Raw genomic sequence first — 17,854 nt, forward strand, 5'->3', positions numbered from 1 at the left:
CTAGCCGGAGGCGTAAAACAGTTCAACTTTAGCTCTTTCGACCGAAGGTCAGAGTTGAAGCAATGTTCCGCTTGACCGCCGACGACATTTGAGGCTTGGTGGGGACACTCGCCTCAGCAAGTGTTCACCGGTATCGAGACAAGCTCGTTTAGTATGATGTCATTACAGAAAAAGATCACTCGGGTGTGATACGAAGGCAGCAGCATCTCACGAGCAAATGCTTGAGAGACCTTTAAGCTCCTGCTGTCGTACATTCATTTACCACTTGCATGCGCCGCAATCAAGGTAGCCCCAGGGTCGGGGTGCTGTCAGTAGCACCGCACAAGTGCAATCAAAGCTCCAGTATAGCGTTTTTCAAGCACCAAAGCCCCACAGCAAAACGAATGGGGCCAACAAGTAGAGCATAGGTGTGTGGCATGGGTGCACACTCTGATGCGTCAGCTCTTTCCTCAGGCACTGCTACGTACCGTGCGGTGATAGACCCCGAGATGTTTTGCTTATGCTTATATACATTTATTAGTACGGATCAACGGATTCGGAACTTTCGTTTGAGTAACGAAGGTGTGGCAGCTGTCATTTCTTTATGGTACTACAATTTTGGTGTGGTGGTGTAACTGCGAGTTTTGCGAATCTCTCCCGGGCATTGAGTATTGACATATATAGCATGCAGCGACCGACTGCTGACATTCGCCTGTGCGCCAATGAAAATTCGATCTGCCTACGAGAGCCTCGGGCTAGGAGGGGGCGCGCTCATATCTGCGGTATGGTAAAGCTGAGTGGCCTTTAAAAGAAATCAAATACGACCAACTCCAAATGCGCTGCTTGCCATGCTATTTCTTGCCCACGTCGATAGTGCGCTACTCCTGGAAATATTCGAAAACGAGAAGAGGAATCGAAACCCGACTAAGAGCAGGCGCTGTTTGTTCTCAAGTGCGCAGCGATGACATTGAGCTTTTGGTTATGATTAGAAACACCTACCCAGCTACTCCGCAATGTGGAAGCATTCTTAAGAAAAACTATGAGGGCCATTTTCTCCTTTGCTGAAACTTAAGATACAGCAGGCTCGCTCTATCTGCACGGTGCTCAAAGAGCGACAGTGATACTTTCCGTAACCTTAAAACAGAAGACTGAAGAATGCTGCTAGAAAGCCGGGCGATGACGTCGATGAAGTGTGAAGTAAAGTCTTGATCGACTGGCCACGATATGAAGTTAAGGAAGAATTGTCAAGGACCTCTCAAGAACATCTACTATTAATCAATTCATCGCCAGATCTCTAGATGCAATAGGCTGACAAAGTGACTGCATAACAAAGCGCTGATATGGCTGCACTCAGCTTCAAACAATAGCAGCACTTTCTGCAGTCTGTGCGCAATTATGAAATGACGACACATATATTTAGGCACTGTCTAGAAGAAGAGCTTCTGTATATTTCATGCATGAGCAATTCAGGATCAGAAAACGAAACAGACGAACATCAGAAAACAACAAATATCAAGAAACAAGACCATCAAATATGTTGAAAATTAGTCGTCAATCATCGGACACAAAACGGCTATCACAAAGCACAGGTGATATTCACATGACGTCACTAAGCTGATGGATGCATATCGGTATGCGTACTTGTCGTGCTGGCAATGGTAAAGAGCTCTTCTCTACCCTGAAATAGCGAATTTTGGCTTTGAACCGTGCTCTTTATGTCGTTCCTATATCACTTGTACATTTATTGCAGAAATCGGCGCAGAGAAACTACAGTTGCTCAGTTTGTAGAATTCGAAAGGCAGGCAGACAAAAACTTCACATTCACAAGCTCTCGGAGCCGTCCTTGGCTAAGGTTGCTCATTTATAGATTTTTGCACAATAATAATAAATTTATCATAACACTAGAATTACATTTGTGTATATTCATAGAATTTATAAAGTTATTATGCTAGCAATTCATAACGTGTCTATAAAATCTAAAGGTATAATTGAATATCGTAAATACAGACTTGCAAAAAATCTATTATATAGGAATAAATATAAAAATCAAAGAAAGCTATATAAATTATAAAGATGACATTACATGCGGCCTTAAAAACCTTTTTTCGACATAGAATTGGAGTGAAGTTAAATTATTTTTTTTTACGAGTGCTTGCTTAATTATTGATAAAAAGTTACTCAACGTCAGATTAGCCGAAGGCATTTCAAGATGTATACGTTTAGTGAGGCAGCTTACTTATGCACTGTGGCTTCTCGGTGATGAAGTACGCGTGTGCGGGACAAGGCTTTCGGACGGTTGTTCCAGCGGGCGTGTCCTTGTAGCACGTCCAACCGTCCCACGTGGCGGGACAGTGCGGCCCCTCTGTAATGACAAAGAAAGGGAACAGGAAAATAAGGAACATACAAAAGACGGGGAGCATGTGGTGCTTAGGTAGTTTCAACATCTGCAAGGAGTGTTTGTTGCATTCCTCTGGCCTGTGCAAGACCAGAACTTCAAGGTCAGACCAGAACTTCATCGCCAACAGGTATCCATAAGCATCAACTTTGCGATGCACTGCAAAAATTGCAGGACAAAAAAACGCACTTGCGTAGGCAGTTTGCATGACTCGAAGTAGTGAAAAATAATGACGACAAACGGATTCGAGATATCTTGGTAACTTGGGTAATGTGTGAGTCCGATGAGCAGTGTGTAAGCACATCTGTGACGCTAACGAAGAAAGAACTTGCATGGTGTTTCAGGTAGATAATGGAAGAGCTCAGATCATCATCAATCCTGTTAAAACTTGGGAGTTTGAAACAAAGCAATAATTGTTAGTCCAGCATCGTCGCCGTTTGTTTGCCCTTTCTTTGTCGTTGTCTCCTCCACTGCTGCAGTATTCTCTTTTTTTTGCGGATTCAGTTTTTATTTTTTTTGCAAATAGTAAGCATCACTTTTGCATTTTTCTAGAAAAGACGAAACCGTACGCACACCAAAGAGACCGAAAAAATGACAGCACTAACCATGATAAGTACGGCAGTCTCAACTGACATAGTTGTCTGATCTGTACAAAAGAGTACACACCGCCAGATATTGCTTCAGAAAAGTGGAAATTTCGGCCATTTGATGTAAAGCCACAGTAACAAGGGAAACAGGGCAGGACCTATCCTAGGACGAAAAGAAACCAACGAAGCATTGACTAGCCCGAAATATTATTTTCCGTGCCCAGAGACCGCCACGAATAACAATTGGACAAAACCTAGACCAAAATCAATAGACGTGAAGCAACGACTATTCACACACTTCCAAGACGTAGACGCTCTTGCGGATAAATCGCAATCGACGTGACGCTGGCACAATTCTTCACACCTCTACTATATCCCCAACACTTTGAAACTTTCTCTTTTCCTTCACTCCCAATACTTCTTCAAATCTCCACACGACTGGAACATTAGGGATCATTTGCGTTTTTCGCTTTTTCGCACTTTAGGCATTACACTGATAGACAGCTATCGGGTAATCCGTTTAGCTCCGCACGGTCAATAAACATTCCGTTGTTGTCCAGCGAGTGCAACCTTTTTATCTCGCTCTTGCGCTTTTTTCGACGTTATTGGTGACGCAAGGTATTGGCTGTTTGTGTAAGAAGATATTAAATATGTATAAAGAACAGAACATTAATTGGCAACATATATCTGACAATTGATGTACCCCTCGACGAGAATGTCTTTGCCATTGCAGACATGTTAGCTGACAGTCAGTACATTTCGGTCCGTGGTAAAGCTGTTTGCTGTTAATGAATGAAATTCGGCATTAGTCTCAGTGATGAAACGATCAATGTAAAAGCATAATCCTGCCCGTGGAACAGTGGAGAAGACGCAAAAGAGGTTTCGCCAGAAATCTTTTGGTGGCTTTGCTCAAACTATCGCTAAACTCGGCAAATTTTAAATAAAATGTACGTGGGCACTTGAGCTTTCTTCCCGCTACAAGTACTCCTCGAGCTTTTCATTGTATTGCGCCACTATCACTTAACCCCTTCACTTCCTTCTTAATTCTCTCCCTTCCAATTTTCTGACAACCTGGCCCCACTTAAGTTTGCTGTGGACAATCTCTCCGCAGTTCTTCACAATAAAGCATCTTGCCCTTTTTTGTATACATGCCGCGCTGGTTAGTGTCCAAAGGAGATTTCGGACCCTCCAATATTCAGCGGTAAATATACTACAGCTTCAAGAAGCGTCTACGCCGCATGTGGAGTCTTGGGTAAAAGTTTATGCGATGAGAATTCACGGATAAAAATGCATTTCGGCGTTGCCTCGCTGGCCAGAAAGCTGTCATTTGTTCTAACAAATGTAACATACAACTCCGTTCGTGCTTAAAAACTTTACATTGACCAGTGTGCCTGACCATGAAAGATTTTTCACCCCGAACTAGCATCCCGTGAACGTTCTTCTATGGCTGTACATCCACTGATTTTTTGGAAAGGTCAGGCGCGGCGTATTCTGTGAGGCGAATAAGACATCAGCACACCGAGGAAACAATAGCAAACGAATACAGCCCAGAATAGCCGGCTTGGAATAAACGCAGCAAACAAACTCGCGCCCAATGCGGATCTCTAGCGCTGCTTTTTCTTGTGGCAGAGAGGACGTGAGGAAAAAAAGATCGACCGAGTTTGGAACTGCTCTAAACTTCAATGTTTGGTCCAGTTTGCTCAGACCGACTAAAGTTATTCTCGGGAAACTTGATGGCTGTTCACCTCTGGGATTTGAATGAGGAACACTTCTGGCACAATTCCAACCCTGAGCATTAAATATAAGCGCGGAAATGTTTTTTTCTTGTTTCGGCTTTTTCCAGTCGAACTCCCAGACGCTGCTTTCAGTAGGGCAAGAGCCCACTATATTATTTTTCTTTCCTTAGTAGCGTTCGGATCTGTTTCACGGCTTCTATACCGTCCAACCTTATATGAATGGGCCTTGTGTCGAGAAAAAATTAAAGTTTTTCGTGTAGAATAGCGCAAAACTACGTGATAGGATGTTTCTGGACTCACGGGAACCTGAACTATTCTGTTTTGTTTTTTTTTTACTTATTTAAAACATGCGGGACCCTTGATAACCCAGATGTTCTTACTGTCTGCAGCCAAGCGAACGGCGGTAATTTTACCACAAAGCTGTTAATGTTTTGAGTTTTTGTCAAGTGCCACCAGCTTGGTAGTGCCTACGCAAATCTCCTGGAACAACTTTGCGAATGTTATAAGATACGAGCCTAATTTCTCCCATAAATCAATTTTGTAATGTTTCAGCAGATTTTTAGTACTCTCGAAGGGCGCACGAATCTCTTTGTTACAGGCTACACAGTTGCCAGATTATAACTTTATTGGAAACATTCTTTGCAATCGAACGACACTTACTGCGTGGAGTTTGAGATAGATGGGCACTTCAGTAACGTTAAGAATCGGATACCAACAACGTAAATGTATCTATTAAATTTCAAGTTGCTTGCAGTCTTTCTTAATTGCAGATCTTTTCATCTCATACTTCCTTCCCTCCTGTCCTATCGTCCTGTTCTCTTCTTTCGTCACCATTACTTCAAAACTTTTCTGGAGTGCCTGGCTGCCGTGATCTTATCTGAAACACCAGCTCGGCCTCGTCAACTAGGCGCAGGATACACAGATTTCTTGGCCTGCACTCTCCAGAAGAGATTATTTACTCTTTCTTGCAAGATTAGCCCACATCTATCGGGAATCGGAAACTGCCTTGCGAATGGCTGTTCTTGAATCACCACCAGTGGAAGGTGGTGCATTATTAGAACATTTCAGTTAAATGTAGATCTGCCTTCTTAGCCTCTATCTTTAAATATTAAGGTGCACACAAAAAGCGTCCGGATTATAACTAGAATCGCTACTCCGGAGGATAACACTCGGTCTGGTTGGTAACACCATGGGCAATCAATAAAGCAGCATGAAAGGCACCCATCAATTTTTGAAGAACGTTACCACCATTCCACCATTATCGGAATTGTTAACTCCTTTATTGGGTTCTACGGGACATACAGAGACCGATACGCAAGTTCAAATGCTTTGTGTTGAGTCATGCGTCCCAGACATACTTCCGCTATCTGTTGATCGTCTGCCGAGTGCGGAGCCGCCAATTTTTCTCATTACCCCAACGACGGCGCAGGGCCCCTGAACCAATGTAGACAAGGTTTTCACAGAATTTTTCAATTATTTTTGCCTCCCGACGCCATAGCTCATCTGCATAACAACCGAAGCTCAGACACATTTGCTAACGATAACGAACATCAGTATGTTCAAACGCATGCACTGTATATACGTCCACCTAGGACGGAGGATAGGTTATCTATATTATTTAGATGGGTGCAAAAAAAATCGAGTCATACTCAAAACACGAGCAAATGTTCTGGCCTTTTTGTCCTCATGAAATATTTTTCTGTAGTATTGTAGTACTTTTCTATAGTTGAAATAGTTGAATCCTTGGAAAAGTTCAAAACCGCGCTATCCGTTTTATTTATTGTGACTACTCTTACTATACTAGCGTGTCCTCTTTAAAATCCAGAGCATCCTTGCCTAACCTTGAAACTAGAAGAAAAATATCTCGACTATGCCTATTCCACAAGTTCTATCATTTACCTTTAGGATCATCTATCATATCAACAGCCCATCGTCCTTCTAGCCGCAATAACCACATCAAGACCGTATACCCACCCGCTGCAAGAACAACATCTCATTTCCGTTCTTTTTTTGTCATATCATCTCGGGACTGGAACGATCTGCCGCCGGAAGCCGTACTCATCGTCAACTGCATCGACTTCAATAAAAAGATTGAGGCCATCCTTATGTAATCAGTAATCTTTATGCATCCTGTAATCTTTATGTACTCTGAAATCTTGATGTATCCTGATCTTTATGTACTCTGTAATCTTTATATAATCTGCATGTAATCCGCCCATCCCTCATGTAATGCCCCACAACCGGGGCCTTTGAGGTAATAAATAAATAAATAAATAAATAGTTCTGCTGCAAAACAAAAGACATTCAACACAACAGAAAATTTTGTTGTTACTACAAAAGAAAAAACCTGTGTTAAGACAAGTGCATGACCAAAAATACCACACCAAATTTGATGTGACGACAGAACATTTTCTGTTTTGTTTTTCCACTGGGGAGAATAGGAAGGTGGACAAGGACAAGACGCAATCGACGGAGAAGAAAGTACCCTCAATAGAATGCAGGAGCTTTTATGGGAAACCAGTGGGAATGCATTTCTGCAACATTTGCATCCCCGTTTCCCGAGTTTACCTGTAAATTGTCCTGTCTGTAACAATAATGAACCACGGTGCGCGTAAAATTTTGACGGTGAGCTAAAAAGATGAGCGGTACCTTTTTTATTATTTCAGAAGAATGAAAATTTCAGACCTCACATTTCATTCAGGGGAAAAAAAGCTTATCATTTCCGCAGTTTCACCATCATATTTCATGGTAGGCGCACAAAGCACAATTTCATTCGCGCATGGCGCTCTTCCGCTTTCATAGTGAACACGCCGAGATGTAGTTTCGGTGTTAGATTACACGGTTGGCAGGCGCACCAAAACTGGCTGGCAGAAAAGAAATTGCCTCAACGCCGTTCTTGAAGAATTTTGCGCAAGAGCCATAAGCGACTGGCCATCATGACACTGCGAACTCATCGAGAACTTCATTTGGCTCAAAAGACTGCAACCAGAACATCGTCCACGAAAAGCAGCATCCCATCTTCAAGCGCTGCATTTAATCCTCGCAGAAATCAGCGCAACTCGACCACGCATTATGAGAAGTGGGAAACGCAGGTGAGGCCGTAGGACGTCTTCTGCCGAATGTGCTACGTAGCGAATGCTTTTTAGAGAAACGCGAGGCGACATGTCGCAAGTCGTTTTCACGGCTGGAGGAGTCTATATGTATGGTAATGCGCTAGTAATTCGCGGGCCGCTGCTCTAATGTATGATAATAGGAAGTTTGACTTTTTCTGCTTAAAACCGCTGCTCAGATTAGCCTTGTGCGTCGGGTGTGCCTGTCTGGGGGGAGAAGGTGGTGGGGAGCACCAAGAAATAAGAGATTTTGCGCAGCAGGAACCAGCTATTCCAACAAACATTCCGTGCCATAACCTTCCCTTCTCGCAAAACAACACTAGGGACTAACAAACTGGCTTTTGCGTGCACAATGCGTCCGCTTTCATAACACTCATGGGCGTTTGGCGATAAGAGAGCAGGTGTTTCACCATAGTTCGCCATTTAGCTATATACGCCAGTTCAGAAGCTTTTAGTTTCCTATTTTTCACCTTAAACGGTTTCCAACCTCACCCAATTTTCAGTTATAGCGGGTTAATACTGCATGCATTTTGAAGCATATTTTCATTTGCCCAAGGGACACGTTTCGAAGCTTAAAAGAGTAGCCCCTAAAGGCGGAGCACTTAGAATCTTTCAGATTTCTTTCCAGTGTGGCCAGATTCTACAAATGAGAGAATGGAGTAAAACTACACAAAGAGCTCGCGCTTACATTTAGCGGGGGTGTTCTTATTGTGATATATAAACTCGAGAATATATTTAAAGAAATTACCTGCTTCGAACTAATGTTTGTGTGCTTTATGTGCCAGCCCTATTTTTGCACTGTATGTGGTCATCTTCTGGAGAGGTCAGTAGCCGAGTTATATTCGCACCTTCGGAAAGAGATTTGCACGCATGAACTAATACTTGCAGCATAAGAACTGCATGTAAACTCTACCTTATCTCCAGTGTAAAGAACCGCACGCGACCTGTTGACGTCATACATTCGGAGTCCGCATGGTGGCGCAGTGCCCTTTAGTGCAGCAAACGGTCGAGGTAGTACATCCGAAGCATTGCGCGTCTAACTTCGCAACCTATAGGCATTCTAAGGCTTCAACCTAAGCAGAACGTAAGCCTACTCCAGAATAAATTTTACGGTTATCACAGAGGCTTATGGGCATCGCAGCAGCGCCACGATTGCAGGGCGACCGGCTAAGGACATCGTGTAGGCTGAGTGCGATGCCGTCGTCAGCTGCGTAATAGTGGTCGCATTACGATCATTTCACCGACGATTGCCCAGAGCAGTTCGTTCCTATCGCACATGGCCCGTTACGCTTAGGCATTCGGCGTCAAGAGCGCGCAAAATACGCCGTCGAAATACTGCACCACTCACACTCGGTTCGCCCTAGTGCACCTTGTATGCACGGCAACCCTACAAAGGGAGCGTATACATGACCACTAATGTTCCCTCCGCCCGTCGCGACAGCGCAGTAATAAAATTCTCAGCCTAATGGCGCCTACCACCACCCCGTGTCTTAGGCAATGCTCCTACCGCCGAATCATTCAACGAGTTGCTGGCAAGAAAATGGCGAATGCAACCTGATGATGATGATGATGATATTTCATCGCAAGGGCATCGTTGGCTGAAGAGCACCATGACATAAGGTGTTTTCATCTACTCATGATGAGGCCAAAGACCCAGGCGTATGCAACCTCCTCTTTAGATACCTATTAGAATCCAACCGTCTCATCCATCGGCAGAAATTAGTTCCGTTCCAGTACAGCTTCGGGTTTCCAACGTATTCCGAGCCGGGGCGGCGGAATTCCCGACATGTTTACGCCGAATGCTGAAGTGTGAACGTGCCATTACTTGAAAGCGCTGGTTCTCCAGTTTCTCTTTATTCGCCGATCGAATTCGCAGTCTAAAAATAACAGTGTAGCTTCCTCATAATAACTGTGTGTTATCCAATGCATGTTCTAATTCTACTTCTAAAATTATTCGAATAGCTGTTCCATCTTCGCTTCTTTACGTGCACCTTACTCTTTGGTTGGCTTGTGCAATGATTTGTTCACAGTGTTGTACTAGCACTGTTAGGAAAATCAAATTTTATCACAAATTATAAAATAAGCAGGGAACGGGATCATCGTGGTTATATGAGGTCAAATGACAATGGCGTCCTAAAATAAGACACGGAGGAAAAGATATACTAGTCTTGTTATGTGATTAAATAAACGAGACATAAGCTGCACCTATCATTTAAATAACTCTAAGAAGAAAATTAAGCAGATAAGGAAAGGGGAATGAGGGGCTCGTTATAAATATGAGCGAAGCCAACAGCCACAGAAACCAAGGGGCACAGGACATTTTTTAATTTATTTATTTATTTTGTGGTGTTAATCAATTTATAATATTACTGAATATGTTATCGCTTAAAGCTAATTGATTAGAAAAGCAGAAGAAAAAACAACCACATGCCGCCGGTGGGATCCGAACCCACGACCTCCGAATTACGCGTCCGGTGCTCTACCACTGAGCTACGGCGACGGCTGTCAAACCTTCTGCTTTCGGGGGTATTTATGTTTACAAATAACCTAACCTTGGGAGTGTTCACCAGCGCCACCCACGCTCTTAAGCGGCGGACGTAAGAAAAGTAAGAAAAGCCATCACTGCCCACAAAGAAAAATATAACAATTTAATTTAAATACCAAAATTACAGGTGATTATTTCATGTTGCATGAACACTATTTTTACGTGCGGAAGTGAGTTCCGAATTAGCTATGACTGTTTGCGCAAAAATACGCCGCCGATTTGTTCATACCTTGGGCCGGCGTCTGCTCGTCCTCGAGCATCTCCTGGCAGCACTGGCGAGCCGCGCGACAGCAGTTCTCCCATCGGTCCGCGTACAGCTTCTTCCTGAACGTCTCGACGATCTGAGCGTCACTCTCGTTGCCGTACGCCGTGAAGCACTCGCCGTCGCAGTCGCCTCGGCACAGCCTGGCACCTCGGCAGTACCTGCGCATGCGCGTTCAGGCTAGATTTCGCTTAGTTTTGGGATATTGATTGATTGATTGATTGATTGATTGATTGATTGATTGATTGATTGATTGATTGATTGATTGATTGATTGATTGATTGATTGATTGATTGATTGATTGATTGATTGATTGATTGATTGATTGATTGATTGATTGATTGATTGATTGTATAGGAGATTGGATGTATTGAAGCAGCACGACTGTTTTAGAAACGCCAAAGTGGAGGGCTGTGGATTAATTTCTACCTGTTGGGGCTACTTAAAACCTCAAGTCACGTCTCTCAGCAGGCTGTCCTGTTTGCATTTCGCCTCCACCGAAACGCAAACAGGCCTACCTGCTGAGAGACGTGAGTTCACGTGCCTCTATTAAAATGCGGCCGCCGCGGCAGTGATTCATTCCCCGGATCTTTAACTGATAAAATGAATGCTTTAGTAATACTGCGCCCCTGTTTTGGGTCGTGTTTATTTTAGTTCTTCAAGCTGCTGTTATATGACTTTTAGGCAGGTATTAGGCAACCATTTTACAGCTTTAAATTAACACCGGCGTAACACTGAAGCTGGTCTATATCGATTGATTACAACACTCTAACAAAAAAGAACTTCCTTTCAATGGCAGAAGTACTCTTATAAGCTAGAAGATACTAGTAAATGAAATACAGGTGCGACCATCGCTGGCCGTTTTCACAAGTTATCCGCTATGATGTCAAATGACTTTTTTTTTTCATCGCCAACGTCCGAGGCCAGATCCCATTGCCATCCATATTCTCGCGGATGATCCGAGTCTTTTATTTACTGAATGTTACCCTCATAGTCATAAGTCTGTATCTAGTGGCGGAAAAATTAATTTTATCTACGAATGTCCCACTATTTGTTACCGAGGAAACGTTAGTCGAGCTGCTAAACGCAATAAAAACAAATTTTGTAAACAATAATTAAATGGTGGTGTCATCAGTACTCTTTTGAAGACGTACTCGTAGCGCTATTAAGTTTTTTAGGCCCCGTTTCTTTTTATTTTATTGCTGACAGCTGTGCGCAAAGCCTTAGCATCGAGAGAAGTAAGAAGAAAATCCGTGATGTCTTCAAGTAATTTGTAGTAGCATTACTTTCGGCATGTTACGCCTTGGCTGCGCGAGCTGTGAAATAGGGGTTCAGTACACAGCACGGCTAAAGCTCGCTTGAGCTCACAGGATTATGACGAGCTCACTGTTCCATAATTTCTTCGCATGTTACTTCTACCCACGGTGCTTCTACCTGTCTAGTGATTCGCAGCAAATGACAGACAAATAAATACGTGACTCTTTTTTGACCTCAAGTCAATTGTGGCAAATCTGAATACTCGGCTTTTTATGTCACCACACGCCGCAGCCGAAAGCTTCAGAGGAAAAGCAGAGGTGCAATAATTAATTTTAACCTCACTGTGGCATATTTTCTCGAATCTTACCACTGCGAAAGGAGTGCGCGCCGTTTCGAGCAAAAGACTGGAAATTGAAAGTTTGGTTTTCTTCATGTCCATGAATTTCAGACGAAAATTTTGAAGCTTCTAAAACTGTAAGATACTTTTACGGAATTATTGAAAAGTAATGGTCTATTCTTCTGATGCGTAGCAAAATCTTTCTATTAAAGTGTTTCCATTGATCGCATCGAACAGTTAAGACTCCCATGAAAAACCAATAGGGAATTTTTTTTTTTTACGATAGCAAAAACGTTAACAGAAGACAAAAAAATTCACCACTGCCATCGGCTGACCTGCACGTATATTGATTGTTGTAGTGAAAGAGTACATTATATGTTAGAATTTCGTTCACAGAAGGTTTCGCACTCAAAAATGTTTTGGTCCGTGATTGTTGGGTATGTATTCTTGACGTAAACCCTGTGCATGTATTGATGTCTTCTTTCTATGTATTTATATTTTTTTCTCTACTTACCTTTATACCTTCTGGTTGCAGTAGTGTACATTTTTGTTTCATTGATTACAGTAATTTTACTTGGAGATTTGCTTGCTTCATTATCTGCTTTCTTCCACCTTTGTTGATGTGGCCGACAGGACGCGTAGGAAGGGAGGCTCTCACACACAATAAAGCTCACTTGGCAGTCAGCGCCAATCCTACGTCTATCCCTTCGCCCGTACCATCCGTTTCCTGATGGCACAGGCCATGTTTCTCTACTTTTTGGCAAGCATTACGCTTCGCCGATCAATGGCTCAGAAGGCATTCTGTAGGGCTGCGCTGCAGTGTCTCAAGTCAGCAAGGCTGAGCGACTTTTTATGTTCTTCTTAGAGGCGTTCTTGTGGGAGCGTGTATTGTACATACGTGCCCCATGTCCCCGCACCTTCTCTCTATCGTTTCGACTTTCCATTGACCTTAGGCATATGCAGCGATACCGACGGACTTTGAAAGACTAGCTAGTGCCATTGCTCCTTTTAGTTTCCCTGACTCCTCGCAATCTCTTTCTTTCTATATTAGAAGCTCCGTGAACATCTCACGCTTACGGACCAGATGTCTGAGAGCATTCTTGTTTAATGCTCCCCCAGATGAATTGTCAAGAATAAACCAAACAGCTAGGCGCCGTCTTCAGACCTGAGATTACTGAATTAGTTTAACTAAAAGTGACCAAATGCCGCATGCCTCAAACTGATCCCGGAATGAAAATTATTAGAGCCTTTTAAGCGTCCCCTACAAGTTATGGTATCGACCGTACAAGCAAGGGTGCTACTCTCGACAGAGTCACTTCTATTGTTTTGGAATAAAAGTAATTTTGCTTTCACTTGGAATAACTTGCTCGCATTGATTCAAAGTGGAGGTATTCCCACCTCCGAAGAAACTTTATGCAGAAAAGTACGTCATTTTGTTGGAGTTCAGCGTAATAGGAAGACCTGTCGTTCTTTCCTGGTAGCCGAAAAAAAAAGGCACAAGAACATCCTTGTTGGCTCGTCCACTTCTTCGGACTCGCTAAAAAAGCGCTTCCTTTATTAACGCAAGTTACACTGAACAGTCAGGTAGTAAGCGCGTCTTTGACGGAGCTCATTCTTTCTCGGTATGTTTCCTGCCAATACAAATCGGAATGGTAAACTTTTCGGCAGCAAGCTTCAACGCGGTGCGGATCAAAACTAACATTAACGTGCTATAATACTGTTCGCTTCTTATCAGCAGTGCACGACTCACTGATTTTGCTTTGATGTGTCTGTATTGGGCGTACATTGTCTCCCTATTCTTCGGCCTTCCTTTAAATCAAAGTAAATAAGAAAAACGCAGCTTAGAATAGTTCAACCATCTTTGACAAATGCTCTTAAATATCGATACGCGAAGAAAAACTACATGAATTCATTAATACAGCTGCTCGCTGCAAAGGGCTTTGTTTAGTTTTCTATGCAAAAAAACGCATTAGTTGTACTAAGTTAATTCTGACGGCGTAGTGCCTATTGCCCTGCTTTTTGCTCGGGTCGTTTCAGTGCTCGTCTCCGTAGCTCATTTGCCCAGTATTTTGCAAGCGCCTTGCATAGTTATACAAGTCTACTGCCATCATCAAGCGGAGACATCTCGTAATGTCTCGCAAAGCAAAGGTCAAGCCCCAAGTTACAAATAAAAGTCATTCGAGCCGTAACCTAACGCCCAGTCTTTTTGCCGACGCCGTTCTAAGTTGACTCTTCACTCTGTCTGAGCACCTGAAACTCGCTCACGAGGTCTTATGCACCAACGTTACGACGACGCCAGCAGTTTGACGAGGGTGTTGGAAATACGAACTCCTCCAACTGAAGGACCTCCTCCCTCCCGCTCCCTTCATACAGCGCGCCTGAACGTATAACGAACTGAGTGGACATGGTGCTCAGACTCTTAGTGAAGTGCGGCTTTGGCCTAGCAGAAAGCTGGGATGCAAGAAAAGAAACGTAACAAATTAAGAGCTCGGCTGATGCTCGCTATCTAGCTCAAGGATGTGTTTTGGAGACGCGCGAACCGGTCATTTTGGAAAGTTTTAAAAGAGGTTGTGTTGTCTAAATAGGTAAATCTGTAATTTATATTGCAGCAAGGCGAGATGCTCCTAGAAATTTTCATAAATCTTTACTCACTATTCTCAGCATACCTTTTATGCGCCCGGCATGTGAGTGTTTGTGACATTTCAAGACACGAAACAACCGTCGTAAAAGTCATTACATCTTCACTGCGAGAGTATTGAGCATTTCGTAGTGCACGCGCGAAATATGAGGGAACATCTTGTAGCTCCGTGCGGATGACACTTGGACGACTGGAGCTTAGATTTGTAAAAGGCCGAAATGAGAAGGGGTCCTTACGTGAGCCTGGAGCCGTTTTTGAATGCCAGGCTGGCCATGTACTTGTAGCAGCGGGCACAGGTGAGCAGGCCGAAGAATCCCGGCTCAAGGTACCGTTGGCTCTCCATACGACAGGTGCCAGGAGCCTTCTCGAACAGCGAGCTCCTAGCCGACGCCACTCCCGAACCGCCGACCACCAGCTGCGAGCCAAAAGAGTCGCCGCAGTGTGATGGGAAAGTTATGAGCTTCCAGTATTTCGTGGTTTTCGCGCCCTCATTTCAGAACTGCGAAAAGAGACTGCTATATTTGATAGGAAATATATTTACGTGCAGCCGAAATCAGCAGTCAAGCAGCTTTTTAGAGACAATATATATTTACGTGCAATCCAAATTAGCAGTTAAGCAGATTTTAAGAGATAATATTTATTTACGTGTCATTCAAATTAGCAGTTGAAGAGCTTTTTAAAGATTAACTGCGATACTACTGCGCGTAGACTTACGCTCATTAAACATGAACGTAACTAAATAACGTAATTCAAGCTCGTTCCCTCACCACTGCAAAGGTTGAAATTTTCTTTCTTTCTTTCTTTCTTTCTTTCTTTCTTTCTTTCTTTCTTTCTTTCTTTCTTTCTTTCTTTCTTTCTTTCTTTCTTTCTTTCTTTCTTTCTTTCTTTCTTTCTTTCTTCCTTTCTTTCTTTCTTTCTTTCCTCCTTTCTTTCTTTCTTCTTTCCTTCTTTTCTTCCTTTCTTCCTTTCTTTCTTACTTTCTTTTTTTCTCTCTTTCTTTCTCTCTTTCTTTTTTCTTTCTTTCTTTTTATTTCATCCTTCCTTCCTCTCTTCCTTTCTTTCTTCCATTCTTTTTTTGTTTTGATATTTTTCTCGTTTGCAGGGTTAGCGTTCTTAGTCTGTAATCTCTCACATTATTCTCTGGGACTCTGGCAACTAATCATTTTCACTTTGAAGAAAGGCGCTTGAAAAGCAATGCTGCGAGCTTTTGATACTCTTTTGCGAGCAGAAACCAAGAGAAATGGTATTTTGATAGCCAGTAGCACGCGGAGCACACAAGAGTTGTACACACATACTATTACTGCGTATCGTAGTAACGGCAATATATTGCCAATAAAATATTATCTGATTGAGAACTTACCACAAAAGCAATAAAGCACGAGCAAGAAGGGCTCAGCAGCATCATGTGGGCAGTCAGCAAGGGAGCAGCCAGCCTACGTCGACCGCACCTTTCCTCTCGCGCTGCAGTTCACGTTTTCATGGACGGGGCCTGAAAGAAAAAGATAGAAGAAATAACTTAAGAGATGTTTGAGATGGTTGCAACAACCTTTACGCCTTTAATCGTGAACGGAAAGAACCATTCGAAAGTAAACCGCTACGTTCTTTTTTGTTTGTTATACGCAATATAAGTTGTTCCTTTTAAAGGGTACAGCCTCGCAAAACATGCGCTGCAATAGGTTCGCTGTGCCTGAGCCTGGTCGGGCATTCGGTCTAGTCGTCTTTTCTAAAACCCGCAACGATGACAGAAATAGTCCACATAGGCTGGCATAGCCGGGGCCACTTTTTCACTGCTATTCAAAAAGAGGCAAGTAATAATTTACAGGGTGGATGTTTGGGTGAATTGGTTGCTCATGAGCGACACAGTGTGAATAGGACTGATGGGAAAACACACAAAAGGGCCCGATGAACTAGAAATGAACTTGATCAGGGTGGATGTTTGCGCGAGTTGGTTGCTGATTTACAGTTACATACTGAAGACTGTTCATGTATTCGCGATATGAAGCTGCTGTTTACGCAGATATTACTTGACCTTTCGTACTGACAAATGGGCACTTCTGCTGAAGCTAATTGTCTGCCCTCAAAATACGGCCGTAAATTAAACGTTTTCATAAAATTGAGAGACTGAACGGAAGCTATTTCGCCCTTGTGCAAAATTCGTACTGCCACATGTTATTATAGTACCAGGGCACGTCGACACTGCCTCATAATGGTGTTTTGGGTCACGTAAAACTGGGATTTGCAGCTTTTAGCCCTAAATCTTTGCAGATTACTAGTAAAATAAAAATGAATTAAACTAAGCTTAACTATTCGGGTCACCTTTGTGGCAGCTTTTAAAATCATACAATATAGCATTTCTACATATTTTATGGCTTGAGCCTCGGACGACATTATATTTGGCGTTCAGCTTTTTAAAAGTTACCTGGCTTAAAACTAAATAGAAAAACTGGATTCACAGGTAGGGTAGACGGGAAGGTTCGCTTTAATAAACAAATTTGTGCAAGAGCTAAAGTTGTTCGAAAGCAGCAAAACTGAGATGTTCGTGCTTAACTTACTGTCTCATGAACTACCAGCAATCAGAACGCATACGAAACTTCCAAATTGTTCGGCTCGATTGGTCACAAGTTCCAACAGCGAAAGCAAAAAAGAAGGCTCGTAGTTGTCGGCCTGGCCTGTCTTTGTTGAATTAACGAGAGTAGTGCATGCTACTGCCTTCCTTCTCCCTCTTTTTTTCATTCAACCTTTTTTGCACCGCTCTCTTTTGCGCCTTTATCTCCCAAATTCCCTTCGCCACGCAGAGTAGCATGCCAGTGATTTTTAGACGCCGGCTAAATTCTCTGTTTTTCCGTTAAAGGGCTTCCCCCCCTCTCTCTCTCTCTCTCTCTCTCTCTCTGTTTGCGTGCTACTTTTCTTCAGAAAAACTTGGAAAATAAGCCGTCACATTCATAGCAAAACTCTTTCCTTTTTCTGAACGCTGAAAGCTGAAAGCAGAGTGACTTGTGCGAGCACAT

At 43.0% G+C, this 17,854-nt stretch overlaps 1 protein-coding gene across 3 annotated transcripts in view; it reads right to left on the bottom strand.

The window, feature by feature from the left end:
• The window catches only part of LOC149343214 (calcitonin gene-related peptide type 1 receptor-like), a 310,843-nt gene that overhangs the window by 45,425 nt on the left and 247,564 nt on the right, over positions 1-17,854 (bottom strand). For all 3 annotated transcript variants that reach the window (XM_089545761.1, XM_089545758.1, XM_089545759.1), the window contains exons 4-7: positions 16,207-16,335; positions 15,083-15,261; positions 10,582-10,775; positions 2,216-2,341 (exon numbers count right to left, since the gene is read on the bottom strand). In XM_089545761.1, the coding sequence (XP_089401887.1) occupies positions 2,216-2,341; positions 10,582-10,775; positions 15,083-15,261; positions 16,207-16,251 (544 nt within the window). In that variant the 5' untranslated portion in view covers positions 16,252-16,335. The remainder of the gene's footprint in view (positions 1-2,215; positions 2,342-10,581; positions 10,776-15,082; positions 15,262-16,206; positions 16,336-17,854) is intronic.

Source organism: Amblyomma mixtum, chromosome 5 (assembly GCF_055824585.1).
Source record: "Amblyomma mixtum isolate Tamu chromosome 5, ASM5582458v1, whole genome shotgun sequence".
In the NCBI taxonomy this organism is placed as follows: domain Eukaryota; kingdom Metazoa; phylum Arthropoda; class Arachnida; order Ixodida; family Ixodidae; genus Amblyomma; species Amblyomma mixtum.